Source organism: Epinephelus lanceolatus, chromosome 9, assembly GCF_041903045.1.
Source record: "Epinephelus lanceolatus isolate andai-2023 chromosome 9, ASM4190304v1, whole genome shotgun sequence".
Classification (NCBI taxonomy): Eukaryota; Metazoa; Chordata; class Actinopteri; order Perciformes; family Serranidae; genus Epinephelus; species Epinephelus lanceolatus.
The window spans coordinates 7,501-28,401 of NC_135742.1; the positions used below are offsets into that span (position 1 = coordinate 7,501).

Sequence of the window (20,901 nt, forward strand, 5' to 3'; positions counted from 1 at the left end):
TTTTCACCCCAAACACGCCTTTGACTATGGGAAGGGACTCTGAGGAGGGATGATGGACTGTGCCTTTTAGTCTCATCGTCTTCGACGATGAGACTCAACTCCTTTCGTCCTGACCACCAAATACTACAGTTAAAAATGTCTGCAACTCCCCCTCCCCAGCCACTGCCTCGAGTTCCTCAAACCTCTGAGAACCTGAGGTAAGTCACACAGGAAGGACTTATCACACACATTTTTCTTTGTAATCATTTCACCTTTATTGTTACAAGACACTCAAGAAATACACTTTAAAATATGATGAGTTTTTCAAAACACATTAAAGCATAGTGAGGCCCACACCAACATCCTGGTCCTGGAAACAAACACAAAGACAAGCCATACACTGTCAAGTTCATGTTACCTTTGTAAAATGAAATGATTACATCATGGTTGTGTGATGAAACCCAAACGCATCAGCTGTTAAGGCCACAGCTCACCAAAACCAAGTGATCCTTTTACGTTTTTATATCATGCACTTAAATAATGAACCACTTCTGTTTCTACCACATCCAACATCTCATCAGGCTCAGGACTTAGGAGGTAAAGGTAAAAAGCTTAGATTACAGGTCAGGAGTTAGGGTTACGGGGTAAGGAGATTATGGGGTTAGGGACAGTTAAAAACAAAGACGTCAAACACAGTCTGAATCTCAAAAATTACAACTCAACAAAAATAAGTATGAAGCAATTAAAAATGCTGTTTTTAAAATTGACAACATTGCTCTCAAATAAGTCACCGAATGATTTACACTGTTTCTCGTCTGAACATCATCCTAAAATCAAACACATTCAGTTTTCACAGATCACTCAAATGTATTTATAAAAGATGATGACAACATCAGGACCAATGGACAACAAGGAAATACTGAAGTCCTCTAAATGTCTCACACACACACTCACTGACCTGAAAGTGACACTCGTCCCACCCACACATTTAAATACAGTGTCTCCAGAGACACCAGGACCACCAGGGATCCCACAGACACCAGGGACAACAGACACACCAGGGACACCATGGACACCAGGAATCCCAGGAACACCAGGTACATCAGGACCACTACGCACACCACGGATCCCAGGGACACTACTGACACCAGACACACCAGGGATCCCAGAGACACTAGCAACACCAGAGACACCAGGAACACCAAGTATCCCAGGGACACCAGAAACACTAGGGACCCACTCAGCAGGACGATTCTTAAACATGGACCTACAGACACCCATTATTTTCATTTCTTACATGTTTACATCCATTAATTACTCAAACACAATCCGCCCAGTCTGACGCATCAGTCCTGTGTCCTCAACACTGACCTGCAGGTAGACACGTTGACCTGCATGACGACACTGGTGGTGATGGAGGCTCCTGAGCTGAAGATTAAGAGGTTCAGAGGATTCTTGGCACTGAAGATTTCTGCTTCATCATGAACAAACTAACAGAGTTGAGAGTTGTTTGAGTTCATGTGACTTTGACACATATTTAGTGACTAACTGTGAGGACACCAATCCAGATCTTCAACAAATGAATCAACACACAGCAGAGTCCATGAAATGTCGTCTACACGTGGATGTTGCAGTTTCCACTCAATGATTGGACACGACTTCAGTATTCACTCTGAGCTGAGGAGGACCAGGTGTGTGATAGCAGGACAGAATCTCCCAGAATACTTTCAGCATGATGTGATTCCAGATGTCAAGGTCATCTGACGCAACCTGTGACAACTGATTTAAAAACTCTGAGAATTGCTGGAAAAGAGAGGTTGTAATAAATATTTTATATCACTGTATAATACACAACAGTAAGAAAACACTACTATCATTATTATCATTACCATTATCATTATTATTATTATTATTATTATTATTGTTATTATTATTATTACTTCAGAGTAGCAATGGTGGCTCTGACTTCATAAAACCAGAAAATGTCACCCACAGGAAAAAAGAAATCTCATCATAAAAAACATGAAGCATTCTTCAGTGTCAACATCAATTCATCAAAACATTTCAGTGTCTCTTATTGTCAAAGACTACGTTTGTTTTCTTTGTCATTGTTTCAGTGTTTTCTTCACATTTCAAGTGCATTCATGTCAAATACTTTGGTCGTTACCCAAAAAACAACAGGTCACCAAAATGTAACGTTATATCAACGTAATGTACAAACGAACACGTCTAATTTAACAGTCCAACAATCTGAAAATGCTCCAGTACATAGAAAGGTCCGCGACATCTTTAGCCTAGCTCAGCACAAACACTGGGAGCACGGAAAACTGCCAGCTTAGCTTAGCACAAACACTGGGAGCAAGGGGGAAACTGTTAGCTTAGCTTAAAGACTGGGACCAGGGGGAAGGGGTTAGCTTAGCTTAGCACAAACACTGAAAGCAGAAATAAAAACACCAACAAAACTTTAACCTTTACTTTTTCTAATTTCCATGTTTATATGTCGTATGCAGTTTCTTACACGTGTGCACAAATAGAAATGTAAAAATAACACATGAGCAGCAGTTACCGTTGATCAACAACACTTGGTGCAGTGACTGAACTAAGCATCCCAAAAGTCCTGAACTGGGAGTAAGACTGTTTAAACACACCCATCAGTCTTAGACCTGGTTTTCTTGGAAAGGGGATTTTCTTTTGATGGAGCTAAACTAACAGCTTCCTCTTGATTCTGGTCTTTGTGCTAAGCTAGGCCAGCATACATCTCTCTGTCCTGGAGGCACAAAGATGAACCTGAAAACTCCCTTCTCCTCTAATTCTGCACATCAGAGAACATAAGCATTTATGACAGAAAACTTTTATCACTCTGTTTATCTGTTAGTATTCGACCTGCTGTAAAAAAAAAACACAAAAAACAGTGTCATTTAGAAAAGACTTGGTGGACGTTGTTCCAGGTGTACAATGCTCTGTCTCGACACTTGACAGTGTGTTACTGTATAATAATTGTATGATGTGGTAGAGTGTTATGTTGTAAAGGACTCGTACTGACTCATTTGTTTATTGTATGACATGGTAGTGTGTCACGTTGTAAAGGAATCATGCTGAGTCATTGGTGTTTATTTGTTGTATGATGTGGTAGACTGTGAAGTTAACAAGGATTCATATTGACTCAGTATGTGTTTATTGTATGATGTGGTACAGTGTGACATTGTGAAGGACTCATACTGACTCGTTGGTGTGTGTTTATTGTATGATGTGGTAGAGTGTCACGTTGTAAAGGACTTGATGGCCGTTGTTCCAGGCGTACAGCGCTCTGTCTCGGGGGTTGTAGTCGAGCATGGACAGGTGACTGTATTTATTGGTCAGAGGAATGTCAATGTACTCGTAGGTGGAGGAGTTGGTGGAATAGGCGTAGTAAACTTTGGTTCCACCTGAGTACCCATTAGTCACGTACAGTGTCCCACAGATCATGAAGGCCTCACCAGCACTACGTTTGGGGTGGTTGGTGGTCCAGCTGCGGATGATCTGCAGAGTGTTTGGGTTTAACTGGCTGAGGACGATGTTTCCAGCATTCTGATTGGTGGCATAGACGGCCCAAAGCCCCCCCTCGTCCACCATGAGGTCGATGTCTGAGTGCCCCCCCCAGGAGTAATGATACATGTTGTTATACCCTGCAAAGTCCAGCTGTCGGGAGCGGCTGATGAGCGACGTGCTGAAATCAAACTTGATGATGGTGTGACTCTGGAACTTGTTGAAGTAAATGGATCCATTATAAACCACCTGACCGGTCCCAGACCAAGGATGAGGCAGGCGGTGAGACGTGAAGTTATCTGTCGTCATGAAGTCATACATTGACTGATACTCTCTGACAAAGCGGTTGTTATGGTAACCATCCATGTACCACACCTGTAAAGAAAAAAAAAAGATCTAAACATATGTAGTGATTGTTTCATTTGTTGTGTCAGCGTGATAGCATGACAGATGACCATATTCCATAAACACGTAACGTACTGATTATGATGTCATCATATTAAACATAGTTTGACTGTAGACTCAAATGAAATAAAAACTGACAGTTGAAACCTGACAGACCTTCATTCTCTAATGACCCTGGAACACCAAACATCCACTGGACTGCACTGTACATATATGTACACATATATCTGGACATGTAGACACATATATCTGTACATTTAAACCCATACATCTGTACACACATATACACATATATCTGGACATATAAGCACACATATATATGTACAATGATACACATTCTGCACATAAATACACATAACTGTACACATATATTTGAACATATTGACACATATCTATAGACACATCTGTACATATATGCACATATATCTGTCTATGTAAACACATATATCTGTGCATATAAACACATATGTCCTCATATACACATATCTATCTATATATATATATATATATATATATATATATATATATATATATATACATATATCTGTACATATGAACACATACCTGTACACACATCCGTACATATATACTAATATATATCTGTCCATGTGTACACATATATCTGCACATAAATACACATGACTGTACACATATGTCTATACTCATCTATTTGTACATATGAACACATATCTGTATATAAACACATATCTGTACATATATATATATATACTTTATTTATCCCCCTGAGTGGAAATTCAATTTTTTCACTCTTCTGTCATTGACACGCAGGTCTCAAAGACACACACATGCACAAACAGGACCTATACATGCACAAAGTGGAGAGATGTCAGAGTGAGAGGGCTGCCTTGGTCAGGCATCCCGAGCGGTTGGGGGGTTTGGTGCCTTGCTCAAGGGAACCTCAGCAGTGCCCAAGAGGTGAACTGGCACCTCTCCAACCACCAGTCCACGCTCCATGTTGGGTCCAAATGGGGACTTCAACAGGCGACCCTCCGGGTCCCAACCCAAGTCCCTATGGACTGAGCTACTAGCCATGTTTCCATCAGCCTGTTTAGATGCGCATCGAAAAGTATCACATTGGAAAATTAAAATAAATGGGTCTGCGAAAAACTCTACACATATATCAGTGTATATATATATATATGTATATATATATATATATATATATATATATATATATATATATATACATGTATATATGTCTGTACATATGTATATATATATATATATATATATATATATATATATATATATATGTCTGTACACATATACACATATATCAGTGTATGTACATGTATATATATATATATATATATATATATATATATATATATATATATCTGTACATATATACATACATACATACATATGCCATCATGAGTCATTAGTCATACTTCTACTGTTATTATACACATATGACTATTGTCACACATGTATACTGCCAGATACTAATACATACTTTCAACATATTGTACCACAGTAGCCAGAACTATAACTATAATATTATTACTTTCAATAATGTTGTTGTAAGCTACTGTCATTACCTGCATCTCTCTCTCTCTCTGTCTCTCTCTCTCTCCCTCTGTCTCATTGTGTCATACGGATTACTGTTAATTTATTATTGTTATTATTATTATGTTAGATTCAACTATCGACCGGACCCTCTTCTCCAGCACCCTGGCGTAGACCTTACCGGGTAGGCTGAGGAGTGTGATCCCCCTGTAGTTGAAACACACCCTCTGGTCCCCTTTCTTGAAGATGGGGACCACCACCCCGGTCTGCCACTCCAGAGGCACTGCCCCCGATGTCCACGCAATGTTGCAGAGGCGTGTCAGCCAGGACAGCCCTACAACATCCAGAGCCTTGAGATATCCAGGGCGAATCTCCTCCACCCCCAGGGCCCCGCCGCCGCGCAGTTCCTTCACTACCTCAGCGACTTCTGCCCCCGAAATTGGACGACCCGCCCCCGAGACCCCTGGCTGTTTCCTCACTGGAATACGTGTTGGTGGGATTGAGGAGCCCCTCAAAGTATTCCTTCCACTGCCCGACAATGTCCCCAGTTGATGTCAGCAGCTCCCCGCCCCCACTGTAAACAGTGTGAGCAAGTTGCCGCCTCCTCCCCCGAGGCGCCAGACGGTTTGCCAGAACCTCTTTGGAGCCAATCGGTAGTCTTTCTCTATGGCCTCACCAAACTCCTCCCACGCCCGAGTTTTTGCCTCCGCGACTGCTGCCGCTGCACTCCGCTTGACCCGCCGGTAACCGTCAGCTGCTTCTGGAGACCCACAGACCAACCATGCCCTGTAGGCCTCCTTCTTCAGCCTGACAGCTCCCCTGACCTCTGGTGTCCATCAGCGGGTTCGGGGGTTACCGCCGCGACTGGCCCCCGCAGCCTTGCGACCACAGCTCGCAACAACCGCCTCGATAATGGCAGAGCGGAACAAGGCCCATTTGGACTCAATGTCCCCCTCCGCCCTCGGGACGCGGTTGAAGGTCTCCCGTAGGTGGGAGTTGAAGATCCAGTGAGGAAACAGATCCAGGTCTGCGCGGCATCCTCCCCTGCCACCTGATCCAACTCACCACCAGGTGGTGATCAGTTGACAGCTCTGCTCCTCTCTTCACCCGAGTGTCCAGAACATATGGTCGCAGGTCAAATGACACGACTACAAATTCAATCATTGACCTGCGACCTAGGCTGTCCTGGTGCCACGTGCACCAATGGACATCTTTGTCCATGCTCGAACATGGTGTTAGTTATGGCCAAACTGCGACCCACACAGAAGTCCAATAACTGCACACCACTCGGGTTCAGATCGGGCAGGCCGTTCCTCCCAATCACGCCTGTTTTGTTCATATCTGAACATATACACATATCTATACACGTATACACATATCTGGACATATATACACACACATATCGGAACATATATAAACAGATATCTGTACATCGTCGTCACTGTTTGTGTTTACCTTGTTCAGATGTGTTGTCCTTGTTTGTAGTTGTTTGTTTACTGTGTACAAACATCAGAGCACCATAAACTGGTGCCATGTTCCTTGTGTGTTCACATACTAACTTCACCAATGAAGCTGATTGTAATTCTATCCCTCAGCCTGAACACATTAAAGAGACAGTGTCTATGTTTATCTTTGTGTCTTTTGTGTTTATGTTTCATCTGAAAACCTCATCTGGATCCTGTTTGAGTCCTGTGCTTGTATTTATGATCTGTTTCACTGTGTCTCTTCACTACAGATTAAAAACAGAATGGCCTGAGGTGGAGATATTTTCACTGTTAGTCCAAAACCACTGCAGCCTACATTTCCCATGATGCGCCTGGATGTTGTCTTTTATAAGATCCTGCAAACAGCCTCGTCTTTCAGACCTCACAAAGACTGTACGTTAGAAATCTGTTGTCTCCGAGCTCAGATAAAACGGACTCTGTGTTCAAGTGTTGTTGTTGTATTGTGGTGATGAGACTCACTCTGTTGTCCCCAGCTGGAGCGAGTGGGTCAGTCATCCACGATCCAAACCTGGATCCAGACGTCTTCATGGTGATTGGCTCAGAGATTCCCGTCAGTTTTCCACATGCTGAAAATAAAAATATAACATACAAACTGTAGCTCAGATTTCAGGAGGTACATAAAGTTTTGTTTGTGGTCTTTACAGCTTTGAAAGCTTTGAAAGCAAGGGCAGCACCGCAGTTTTCACCACTGCAGCAACGCCCGCGGTCAACACCAGCGAGGAGGAGACACTACGCCCAGCCAACGTCAGCCCAACAGCGGGTCACCCAGCGGGACTGAGCCGGGAACCAGCAGCACAGCAGGAGGTCAGCACCACAACGCTCCAACCAAAAGGACAGCTTCCCACACACTAGCACATGTAAGATCTGTAACCCAGTACTCAAAAAACAAACGACTTAAATTATTCAGGGCACTTAATCAGGCTAGGACTATCTGGGATCCAGGGTATAAAAAGGGGGGGTTGTTTGGGGGCCATTTAAATGTTAGCAGCCTGGTGCCCAAATCAGAACAGATTGAACATTTATTATGTAATTCTAACGTCGATTTTATGTTTATCTGGATTCTCTATTCTGTATGTAAAGAACAACTTGAAATGCAATCAGATTATATGGCCCAGCAACATCACACTTGAGTGCACTGGTGTAAACATCTCCCTTTCAAGAGAGATGTCTCTGACAGTTATCTGCATCTATTGCAAATCTACAGCTAACATTGATTTTTATGACCAAGGCACTCCTTACTTCATGTAATCATAAAAAAGAAATCCTACTCTTTGGCGATTTCAACATCAATTGGGATAACAATCTCACTCAGCTAACAGAACAACCCACCAGAGTTACACACTGCACACACTCTAAAATTGACTTAGTTTTCACCAATAAACCGGAAAAAATCACAAACACCCACAACCTGTTAACAGGTCTCTCAGACCATAATGCAATCTTCTTCTCCAGAAAAATCAAACGCTCAAAAAATCTGTGTCACACTCCAACCAACCATTCTATTAATATGACAGTCCCAAAGAATCAACTGGAATGTGGATAGAGCTCTGCCTGCACTGGCTTTATAGAATGCGATGATGCAGACGCTGGCAGTGACTTATTTATCTCGAAAGTCAAAGAGGTCGTCCTCTCTTTCTCCAGGAGGGTCGCCAAGGCAGAAAGAACTCCACATCTCTCCCCTGGCTCAACTCTGCCTGCCTAAAACTAATGAAGCTTAGGGATCAATTGCTCAGAAAATCTATTAAGTCTGGACTTACTACAGACAGACTCAACTTCACAGCAGCCAGAAACAAAGTGACGTCAGAATTACGCAAGGCCAAAGCTAATTTTTTTATCCAAATTATTGAGAACGCTAGAGGTAAAAGCAAAAATAAAAAATATGGCAGAATATGAACAAATTGACAGGGAAACAACCCAAGCAGGAAATTAAAGGTTTGGAATTAAAAATTGACAATCAGCTGGTAAGAAACCCTGCTGTCCTGGCTCAAGAATTTAACTCTTTCTTCATAAAATCAATGGAGGATATGGTGAAACAGTTCACAGCTCTTGAGGAACATGACCAGCAGGTTCCTACTTTATCTGACAATACTCAGCCCAAATTTTATATTCAAGAAATCACAGAACCAGAACTTAATGATATCATTAGTGCTTTGAAGAACTCTAAAACCATAGATATTTATGGGCTCGACACCAGTTTTTTGAAATCACACAAGGAAGCTTTAGCTCCCCCAATCATGCACTTGGTTAATTTATCAATTAGGAATTCAGTTGTCCCAAAGGTGTGGAAATTGGCCCCAGTCACCCCAGTATTTAAAGCTGGAGACAAGTCTGACATGAATAATTATAGACCAATCAGCATCTTACCTCTTACTTCCAAAATAATTGAAAAATGGGTTGCCAAACAAATCATTGAATTCCTTGGCAATAGCCAAGCTCCTTTACATCCCATGCATTTGGGTTTCAACCACACCACTCTAACAAGACTGCATTGACCAAGTTCATGGAAAAAATCAAACGTCATCTAGATAAAAATGGATGCGTTGGTGTCGTATTCCTAGATTTAAAATGAGCTTTCGACACCGTCAACCACACGGTGCTTCTATCTAAATTGTCCCAATTCAATTTTTCTACCCAAGCTATTAATTGGTTTGACTCATACCTATCACACAGACAACAATGCACTGTGGTGAATGGTGCCAGCTCCTCTTACATGGGTTGTCCAGTAGGGGTCCCCCAAGGGTCCATACTGGCACCCATTTTATTTTCATTGTATATTAATGATTTACCTGATTTTTCTTTACATGTGAATGTCCAGCTTTACCCTGACGACACTGTAATTTTTACTAAAGCTAAAAATCCTGAGGAGGCAGCACGTGTGGTCTCAATAGCTCTTACACACATACAAACATAGCTTAATAGATCGTGTCTTATCTTAAATGCAAAATAACTGTTTATTTTTGTCGAAGCAACCTTCTACTACCATGCTTTCTCACTCTGGTGGTTTTTTTTTGGGCTCAGAAGAGTTGAATGTTGTTAATGAGTTTAAATACTTTGTTGTGATTATAGACTCTAAACTCTCTTTCAAAAATCATGTTAAAATGTTACCCAAAAAAGTTAAATTCCATCTTTATAACTTTAAGCAAATCAGAGGTTCCCTATTAGCTGCAGCTGCTCTGATGTTTTTGCACTCTATGATACTTTCACATATGAGCTACTGCATCACCAGCTGGTCCATGTCAGGTTCTACTATTCTGAAACCAGTTGAGCTTCTGTATAAAAAACACTAAAAGCTCTACACAAAAAACCTTTATCTTATCATCACTGCAACATCTTAGGGAAATATAACTTGCTGGGTTTTCTTAATTTTTCTAAATTCTCCTCTGTATGCCTAATATATAAAGTGCTCCATGGCCTGGCACCACCCCCACTGAAACAGTTTATTAGATACCGACAGACTTGGACCACCAGAGCTGTTGCTAACAAGGACTGTGAGGTTCCCTTCAGAATAACCTCCTTCAGCCAAAATGCCCCGTCTATTAAAGGGAGTGCAGCTTGGAACACACTGCCCTCTACCATAAGGGAATGTCCCACCCTGGCCACTTTCAAGAGCCACCTGAAGGTGTGGCTTAGAGCAAACCAAACGTGCAATCACCTCTAACTGCATGCTGTACTGTATTAACTCTCTGTATTAACGCATACTTATGCACTGTCCTGTTTTCTATCTGCTTTTTCTTTCTTTTTTTGTTTGAATTAACAAATTTTTAATATTGTATATTTCTTGTTCTTTTGTATTGTGACATCAACCTGCCTAAAGGACTCCACATGGAAATTAGCCCCCAGGCTACAATCTGGCATATTTACATGTAGCTACTGCCGTACATGTTCATTAATATGCATTGTCCTGATTTTCTAAATAAAATAAAATAAGATGACAATAAGACAGCCCTGTCACAGTATGATGACCTGTCCAGGGTAAACCCCACCTCTCACCCACTGTCTGCTGGGATAGGCTCCACCCCCCACAACAACTGCGACCCCTGACAGGATGAAGTGGTTATGTTACAGAAATCACTCGTACTGTTGACAGAAGACATTTGTTTGGTTCTGTTTTATTCTTAAAGTTCCAACAAATCCAGCATCAGCGCCTCCTCATCTGGGTGTTTGTTTGGGAGACACAGTGAACAGTTTATTCAGTGCTGCAGGTCGAAAGTATTTTTGTTGTTAATATGCACATTTACTTTTTGTGGTGGACCCAAAACAAATACACTGAAAAAAAAAACAGTTTTAATGTCGAAAACAAATTCTGAATTCCATAAGTTGTTTTCTGTTTAACTACTGGCCCTTTGTTTGTTTGTTTGTTTGTTTGTTTCTTGTTTACTCACCCAGCCTCTGCATGCAGGCCCTCAGCCGGTCCTCCAAGTTCATCACTCGGCTGTGGAGCTCCTGGTAGTCCAGACCTCCCAGCTGCTCCTGCAGTGATCCCAGCAGCTCTGTCACATTCGCCGCCTCCTCCTTAAACTGTCGGACCAGCAGAGCGTCTGCCTTGTAGGCCTCCAGGACTGGGATCAGAGGTCGTAACTCCTCCATCTTTGCTTTGATGGACTGACAGACAGACGGACAGACGGACAGATGGACAGACGGACAGCAGAGTTCAGTTACCGTCCAGACGTCGGACATCTGAAGGTGTTTGTTGACTCGACTGCATTTCATAAATAACTTTAACAACACGAGTCAGTTTTTTCAGACACTGTAGAACGTTACGATATTGAATCACTTCACACCGATCTGTACTGAGAATTGACACCATGTCTTCACAGGGTGGGGGCTATCGGCGCAAGGGAATTTCAGGGGGAATGAAGGAGGACGAGGGGGATATCGTTCCAAAATAAGTCCCCCTTGTTGACCTAACATCCCTCTCTGTCTAGGTCTGGACCCAGACGGTGTTGGAAGAAAAAGATTCACATTGTTTTTATGTTTCAAATATCAACCACTATATGTCACATTACATAAAGACTGTGGCTGAGCCTCAAAAAAAAGTTTGGAGTACAGGGGCTGTAAAGATACTTGAGCCCATCGGCCTTCTGAACAGAAAGCTTTAATTTTTATACAAAGTTACAGAAATGTCGCTGACTGATAATCTATTGCTCTCTGAGGGAAAAGCAGCACACATCACAGTTACCTCAACAACCTTGTGCTGTGCTCATGTGGTGTTGGAATTAGGGGTGTCCCCAACTAAGAATTTTCATAGTTGAATTGGGTTAGGGTTAGGGATTTTTCCTTCGGCCAACTAATCGTCAAATCATGTTTTTTTTTTTTCCCCTCATTGATTAATGAGCTCATTTGCGTCAGTTTCTGCTCTAGAGAAAAGAGCTAATGAACAAATTAAATTCTTCAGTTGGCATAATAAGATAATAATAATAATAATAATAAAAGTAAAAGAGTTATCATTTCATCTTTATCTCTACTCCTTTCAATTCATCAAGGTATGATGCTCTAGATGAGCACAGACGTGCTGCAGCCTCATCCATGTCTTTAACAGGAGTCATTTCTGATGCGTCAGAACTTGCCCTTTCATTCACAAATAAACATGCAAAAACATCATCAACAGGTTTAGGAACAGTTTTCCTTCTTTCTGACTTCAAGTTACTTCATTAACCCTATGGGCCCTAGGCCTTTTTTGGCGTGTTTTTCCTGCCTTTACTTTTAAGCTCATATCACAGTCATTATAAAGGCTACATACACATGCTATAGCTTGTTTTGTTTTGTTTTTTCAGGACAATCTGGGCTAACCAGATTTGCCATCATTACATGTCCTTCTATGTGCCTGTATTTTATATTAATTTTTATATCAATGGAAAAAACAAATCTGTGTGACTAAATTCTTACATTTTTACATGTATCTCACCATAGCAAGTTAGAAATTGACATATTCTGCCATATATGAAGAGGGGAGACTCTCTGGAATCTGGCAATATAAGAACCATGATGGTGGGACATTCTGTCACTTCACAGCTGTTCACAACATGTGGTTTGTGCCAGGCGGACATGATTGCCAGTATTTTTTCATTATTGCAAGAAATTCCATTGACTCATTCACAGGTCAAAAACAGAGAATGCAATATTTACATCTAAGATAATAGAAAAATAGTCAACCAAGTACAATGATATCCTCCAAGATAATATTTGCCACTTTGTTTGCAGTAAAAAAAAAAGTTTGTTGTTGTTTTTCAGTTTCAGTTATATATTGGGGGAACATTTTGGGCACTGGGGGGGGCACATGTTCCCTTCAATGTATATGGTGACTACGGCCCTGTCATGCATGCATAATTAGGCTGCAGTTGTCTGGGTGCGCAAAGCTGAAGTGCGCTGGTCTTGTCATACAAAGTTTGATGGAGTGTCAACTGGACAATATGGAGATATTTGCATCTTGAAAGCCGGACTACAAATGTGGATAGACAGGGAGAAACACACGCAAGCCTAAGACGTGGTAAGATACGATATTCCTCACTATATGAAGTGACTGATAACAAGATCTGTATAATGGATTGTAAAGAAATTCGTCAGGTTTTTATTTTGTAGACAGTTGATCTGTATTTACAGCATGATGGGATGACAGCACAATGATGTGTGTGGTATCACTGGAAAGCTCTGCTCCTGCGCTTTCATGTGATATGTGTGGCATTTTGGTGCGAGCCTGCATTCACGAGTAATCCATCCAAGAGTAATGTGTGTGCAAAGCTGTATGAAAGCTCTGTTATACATCATTTTAGTGAAACTTTATCAATTTTTTTTCACTGTGAAAACACTGGACTACCGACAAGTGCTTGGTCTTGTCGGAAAGCTACGATTCACACTGAAACTCACTGTTTCACATGATATATGTGGCTTCTCACTATGACACATGGTCGCGGAGAAAATCAATGGAGAAGAACAGGTGTGAATTTGGACACACTATGCGTCGTTCGGGCCCATAGGGTTAATCAACTCAGGTTCATACAAGTTCATCCACACAGACCGTGCGTTACCGCTCTCAATTGTTTGGCCACGTCGGGAAAAAAGTATCCTAATACATAATCAGAGCCTATCAAGAAAACAATCAGTGGTGAAATTCATTTCAAGACACTTCAGGTAAACGAATAAAAAAGTTTGATTTGAGAGCACATACCTCCTCCTAAGTGTTTCCACCACCGTAAATCATCACCACATGATTCCCAAGCACAGCACCGCTGCTGCTCACCGCTCCCTCAGGGGATGGGTCAAATGTGAAGAACAAATTTCACACACTCAGGTGTGTGACAATCAGTGGGACTTTAACTTTAACTTTAAATCACCGTAGGCCTCGATGCTGCTCTGATGGTCCTGCAGCACACTCACTCACCTCAGCTATTTTTGGATCGAGCAACTGGGTGATTTATTCATGCGTAGTAATGATTATACCTACTGATTAAACGCATGCATCATTTTCAATTTTTTATTAATAGAAATTAGGCTGATGTTTGTATCAAAATAGGCTATATATCATGAATAACTAGAAAACAAATACATTCTATGTCAAATCAAGATGTTCAGCAGCAGTGAGCACCCCTATATAGTCAGAATGGTAGTCTTGTTTCATAACCACATCTTGCGACAATTCAATGGCGAGACTGGCCATCGAATCAGACTTCGCCAAATCAAATCTCCGAATCATCGACTATTCAGGGTCACCCCTAGTTGGAATAATCTTAAAAATGAGTGCCTGATCTTATTCCTCACTTGATCCATTTCTTTTGTCCTTCATAATCAATAACATGTTGTTTAACGCTCTGAGCAATAAAATACATCTTTGTAGTGTCAGTGTTGTTTCCACATTATAACTTCACAGGAACACAGCAAAGTTGGAAGAACAACTATCTGAGGAACACCTGGATGCAACCTTGGCCTCGACTGACAAAGGTCCGATTTAATTGTTCTTCAGTCGTTCGTTCAGAGTCATTACTGCACTGTGTTGGAGCAGTTATGGTATCAACTGACCGCTTTAAAGTTATTAATGAAATATAAACTGTAGTTTTATCATCTGGTATTTCAGGAAACAGGAAGTCAGTATTATTTCGGGATGCATTGTAAAACATCTATTTTTTCTGCGTTGTGTATATTATATAATCAGTCCTATTTTCTGAATGATGAGTCTGTGCTTGGATGATACGCGTATATGTATTGACCACATAAACCCAACATGTGTCGAATGGTTTGTTTGGTTTCATTCAGCGAGCAAAGCTGCAACGCCGTCTGACCTCTCGTCCTATTCAATAGATTCTTGTTCACTCACTGTAGCAGGCATTGTGAGCGTGAACTCTACCCTCTACCCTACAATAACAGCAAGAGAGAAAAATCAGGGATTCATGAGCACTGATCAGTTCGACAGGCTGAACCAGAACGTATCAGACACTAAAAACAGTCGTTCAAAAAGATTAATTTGTTCATTTTCAGCCATCACGAGTCCCAAAGTGAGAAATACACAATGAGGTCACAAAAACAAACGTACTCAAAAACACAAGGCAGGAAGACAAAAGAAACATAGGTCAGAAGAACTGCGGTCAGTTTGACAAACAAATTTAGCATAAACAGTTAACACCTCCCATGACAATGTTTACAACTTAGATTCATTCTAAATAAAAAGCTTTCACGATGCCTTTGATCTGTCCACTCGTACAAACTAAAACAATTTAAATGAGTGAAGAGTGGAAAATGAAATGAATAATACTTTGGTGCTCATAGATTCTGTACGTAGAATTTAATGATTGAATTGTGGTGAATCTAAGAGAGCTAATGATGTGTAGCATTTCCATAAAGTTTAAACATTTAACAATATATTTAGATGTGCCAAACCTGTTAAAAATGTACATATTGCTGCCGGTTAGAGCAAAGCATGAGCCCAGGTTAGAGTGAAACATGAGCAGTAGCTTCAGTTGTCCATCTTCACAGGACACCCTCAGATTCAGTCAAGACTCAAAGACTACCATGAACACTTCAGAAAGTGCAGACGGGACAGTTTGAGGACTGGTTCACCTCTGAAATGAAACACTTCAGTTTACAGAGCACTTTGGTTAGTAGCCTAAGTGACATGATGTCCGGAAGGCTGAGATGAGTCATGATGTCATTATGTGGGCAGTACCTTGTACTGTCTGGCGATGTTGCTCTCATGTCCATCTTCCACCTGTTTGAATTTGTTTTCAAGACCTTTCAGTTGAACTTCCATCCTCTCCACAAACTGCAGATCTCTCTGAGTTCGCTGGTCCAGAACTTCGATGGACTGACTCATGTTCTGAACCTGGATGACACAAACACGTCACAACACATGACGCTGCTGCCAACGTTCGGGTAGGGGGCTCAGGGTAGGGTGTTTAGGGTAGGGGGGTCAGGGTTAGCAGCATTATCATCAGTAATGGTGTCCTGTACCTTCTCCAGAAGCTGTCGGAGCTGTTTGGTTCGGGCATCTCTGGAGCAGACCGTCTGCTGGGGAGCGACCACCGTACAGACACATCGACCTTCAGAGTCCTGAGCCGAACTGTACACCTGCCAGCCTTCCTCAGGGGCAGAAGGACCCACCTGTCAGACAGGAAATCGGAGGACAACCGTGAAAAAAAAGAAACTGATGACTGTAATAACTGCAGTGCAAAGTCCAACTAATCAATCAATCAATCAACCAATCAATGAAAGACAGACACTGTTAGTCAGTTAGACATCAGACTTTAACTCCTCCAGTCCTGCTCAGGGACACAAAGACCCGTCCTGATTAAAACCAACAGGAAGTCACGTTGTTGTCATTTGTGTTTGCTGCCCTCTGCAGGCTGAACTCAGAATCACATGCTGATTTATGTACCCTGGTTTAATTATCAGTTTTTAATAATAATTTATAATAATGAGACTTTATGTTCGATATTTGATATTTCATAGAAGGGTTCGTTTTTGGAACAGAGACTCTGCCTCCTCTCTGATGTCATATCGAGTCACAGTTTAACATTCAACTAGAAAACATTTATCTCTGTCTGTCTCTGTCTTTCTCTGTCTCTCTCTCTCTCTCTGTCTCTTGTCTCTCTCTCTCTCTGTCTCTGTCTGTGTCTCTCTCTCTCTCTGTCTGTCTCTCTCTGTCTCTCTCTCTGTCCATCTCTATGTCTGTCTCTGTCTCTCTCTCTTTCTCTGTGTCTGTCTCTGTCTGTCTCTGTCTCTGTCTTTCTCTGTCTCTGTCTGTCTCTATCCTTTCTCTCCACCCTGGGATGGGAGGAGGTTGGTGACTGATGAAGAAACCAAACGTGTTAATAAAAAAGTGTTAAAAATGTGTGAAAATGAAAAAAAGTGTTAAAAATGTGTGACGCCTGTTATTTTGTTCATGATTCGGAGAAATTAAATATTCGACTGTGAAACTTGACCATTTGTCATAATGCAGAAATCATTTTTATATAATATATAATATATAATATATTATTATAAATTATTTTTAATGTGAATTTAAATAAAAATATTTCTGATAAAACTTTCGTGATGCATCAGAATGAAAACATTACATCAGTTTAATTAAAAACAGAAACATTAGTCATGGATTCATCAACAACACTCCATATTGATTATATTTATACTGACTGATTGATCTGAAATCTGAAAGAACAAAGACGCGTTGTTTTTTTTCAGAGATTCAATAAAACTGAACAGCAGCTTTTTTATTTTATCATATGTAATATTCAGACAACGTCGAATTAAAATAAAGAAAGTTTAAAAGTTATAAATGAAACACATCAAAAATCCTACAGAAAAACATCTGCTGGATCATTTTCTGTCTCTGATTTTAATCTGTTTAATAACCTGGATTTTTCACATTTATTAACGTCTGATGACAAAAATCTGAATCAACTTTGGATCCAATTAAAAACCTTGATGTGATTATTGATCTGTTTGTCACAGGTACGATTCCCTCTGAACCGCTGAGCAAGGCAGCACCTGTGATTAGATCTGTTCCTGTGTGATGGAGAGGTGCATGATGGGACTGATTCATTTCAGTCTGAAAAATGAGATGAATCTTAAAACTAATTAACTGTTCAAATCTCTGATGTTTCATTATTGATCAATCAATCGATCAATCCGAGGCTGTCAATTGAATTATCAAAAGGAACGTCAGAAGAACTCAGTAGAGTGTTGTTACACAGTTTCAAGTGGGAGTACAATTGAACACAGTAGAATATAAATAGAAACACAAGATATCCACCACACAGTAGAACAGGTCAGGGTAGAATAGAACACAGTGGAACAGGTCAGAGTAGAATACAACACAGTGGAACAGGACAGGGTAGAATAGAACACAGTAGAACAGGACAGGAATAGCACACAGTAGAATAGGACAGGAATAGAACACAGTAGAACAGGACAGGGTAGAATAGAACACAGTAGAATAGCACAGGAATAGAAAACAGAAGAACAGGACAGGAATAGAACACAGTAGAACAGAACAAGAATAGAACACAGTAGAACAGAACAGGAAAAGAACACAATGGAACAGGACAGGGTAGAATAGAACACAGTGGAACAGGACAGGAATAGAACACAGTAGAACAGGACAGGAATAGAACACAGTTGAACAGGACAGGGTAGAATAGAACACAGTGGAACAGGACAGGAATTGAACACAGTGGAACAGGACAGGAATAGAACACAGTAGAACAGGGCAGGAATAGAACACAGTGGAACAGGACAGGAATAGAACACAGTAGAACAGGTCAGAGTAGAATAGAACACAGTAGAACAGGACAGGAATAGAACACAGTGGAACAGGACAGGAATAGAACACAGTAGAACAGGTCAGGGTAGAACAGAACACAGTAGAACAGGACAGGAATAGAACACAGTGGAACAGGACAGAAAGAGAACACATTAGAACAGGACAGGGTAGAATAGAACACAGTGGAACAAGACAGGAGTAGAACACAGTAGAACAGGACAGGGATAGAACACAGTAGAACAGGACAGGAATAGAACAGAGTAGGACAGGACAGGAATAGAACAGAGTAGAACATAATAGAACAGAGTAGAACACAATAGAACACAGTAGAACACAATAGAGTATAAATAGAAATACATCGTTACCACGGTGAGGTGAGATCCGATGAGCAGCACCAGAAAAACGTTGACCAGATTCTCGTCAGTCTCCATCTTTCAAACGCTCTCCTCTTCCTCCTCCTCCTCTTCCTCGTTAACTCTTTAATGACCTGATCTGTACGTTAACCTGCTGATGGCTCCACACTCCTTTCTTCATCTGTCGTCTCTGCTGCTCTCTGCTCCTCTTCCTCCTCCCTCCCTCTTTCTGCTGCTCTTCCTCCGCCCTCCCTCCTCTCTCCGGTGCTGCTATTCCTCCTCCCTCCCTCCTCTCTCTGGTGCTGCTATTCCTTCTCCTTCTCTCCTCTATGCTCATGCTCTTCCTCCTCCCTCCCTCTTTCTGTTGCTCTTCCTCCTCCCTCCCTCCTCTCTCTGGTTCAGCTCTTCCTCTTCCCTCCCTCTCGTTCCTTTTCTTCTCTTGTGTGACACCAAAAATCAGCCGAGTGGAAACAACAACGTTCTCCAGCTCACAATGTGTGTGTGTGTGTGTGTGTGTGTGTCTGTGTGTGTGTGTGGGGGGGGGGGGGGGGGGTGTGTTTGAGTACTGAATTCCAGGTGGATCAGAACAGGAAGATACAAACAGAACAAAGACTGATCATTCATCAGTGCAATGGTTCTCAGGTTTAAAGACTTTACAGACCTTCAGATGCCTGGGTCAGGGGTTAGGGTCAGGGGTCAGGGTCAGGGTCAGCAGGGTCAGGGTTAGCAGCGTCAGGGTTCAGGGGTTTGGGGGGGGTTAGGGGTTAGGGTTATGGGGCATCTGACAGAGTGAAACTGAATTTTAGCAACAGACAACAAAACACAGCATTTTTTTAAACAGTCAGGAGATGAAACTGATTTCCACTCTCTCTGGTGAATCCTTTGTGTTCTGAGCTGTTTTTCAATCTGCTTGTTTTGCATTTTATTGTCCTGCATCTTCTCCCCAAGGGCAGTGGAGAGAACAGAGTGTCCAGGGGGTGTGGTCCTTGGAGATGCTACTGGCCTTCTTTTTTATTCAGCCTAAGTCGGCCAGTATAAATGTCTGTGTAGGTAATGGTGATCCAACGATACGATGTGCTGCCCTCACCACCAGTGCATCAGTGGGTCAGGATGCTGTCTATACCTGAGCGGTGGAAGTTGATGAGCAGGTGGTGAGAGAAGTGAGCGTGTTTTAAATTTCTGAGGAAATACAGTCTCTGTTTGGCTTTCCTCACCTGGTGAGAGATCAATCAATCAATTTTATTTATAAAGCCCAATATCACAAATCACAATTTGCCTCACAGGGCTTTACAGCATACGACATCCCCCTGTTCTTAGGACCTTCGCAGCGGGTAAGGAAAAACTCCCCCCCAAAAAAACCCTTTAACGGGGGAAAAAAAAAACAGTAGAAACCTCAGGAAGAGCAACTGAGGAGGGATCCCTCTTCCAGGATGGACAGACATGTGTGGTCCAGATGAGGTCGGCTGAGATGTGAACTCCAAGGAACTTAAAGCTTTCTACCCCCTCAACCTCCTCCCCATGGATAAAGAGGGCAGAGTGCTCAGTGTGGTTGGATTTCTTGAAGTCCACTAGGATTTCCTTGGTTTTAATGGTATTCAAGTCCAGGTTATTTTGAAGACACCAGCTTGTCAGGTGCTGAACTTCTTCTCTGTAAGCTATTGCTACTTCCTCCATCTCACAAAATGTTATGGCCACAATCATTTCTACAGGAATGAGGAGGCATACTGCTGCACAGATGAAAAATGCTATCAGAGACACTGGAGTCTGAGGACAGAAGAGATGTACTGACATCCCATCACCAGTGACTATCATATACTGTACAATAAAGTCTGAGGGATGAGATCATTACTCTATA

The 20,901-nt window shown here is 41.6% G+C and overlaps 1 protein-coding gene and 1 long non-coding RNA gene across 2 annotated transcripts; one reads left to right on the plus strand and one right to left on the minus strand.

Moving 5' to 3' along the window:
- Positions 1–1,041: 1,041 nt before the first annotated feature.
- Positions 1,042–1,524, plus strand: LOC144464374 (uncharacterized). Its single transcript, XR_013492098.1, has 2 exons — positions 1,042–1,076; positions 1,140–1,524. It is a non-coding gene; the product is annotated as an uncharacterized LOC144464374 (long non-coding RNA).
- Positions 1,525–1,792: 268 nt separating this feature from the next.
- Positions 1,793–19,272, minus strand: LOC117252157 (noelin-like). Its single transcript, XM_033618865.2, has 6 exons — positions 19,059–19,272; positions 16,383–16,532; positions 16,099–16,254; positions 11,327–11,546; positions 7,404–7,510; positions 1,793–3,879 (listed from the first exon to the last, which is right to left on the minus strand). Exons 1-6 carry the CDS (start codon positions 19,122–19,124, stop codon positions 3,217–3,219), a joined length of 1,362 nt encoding a protein of 453 aa, XP_033474756.1. The 5' UTR covers positions 19,125–19,272; the 3' UTR covers positions 1,793–3,216.
- Positions 19,273–20,901: the final 1,629 nt, after the last annotated feature.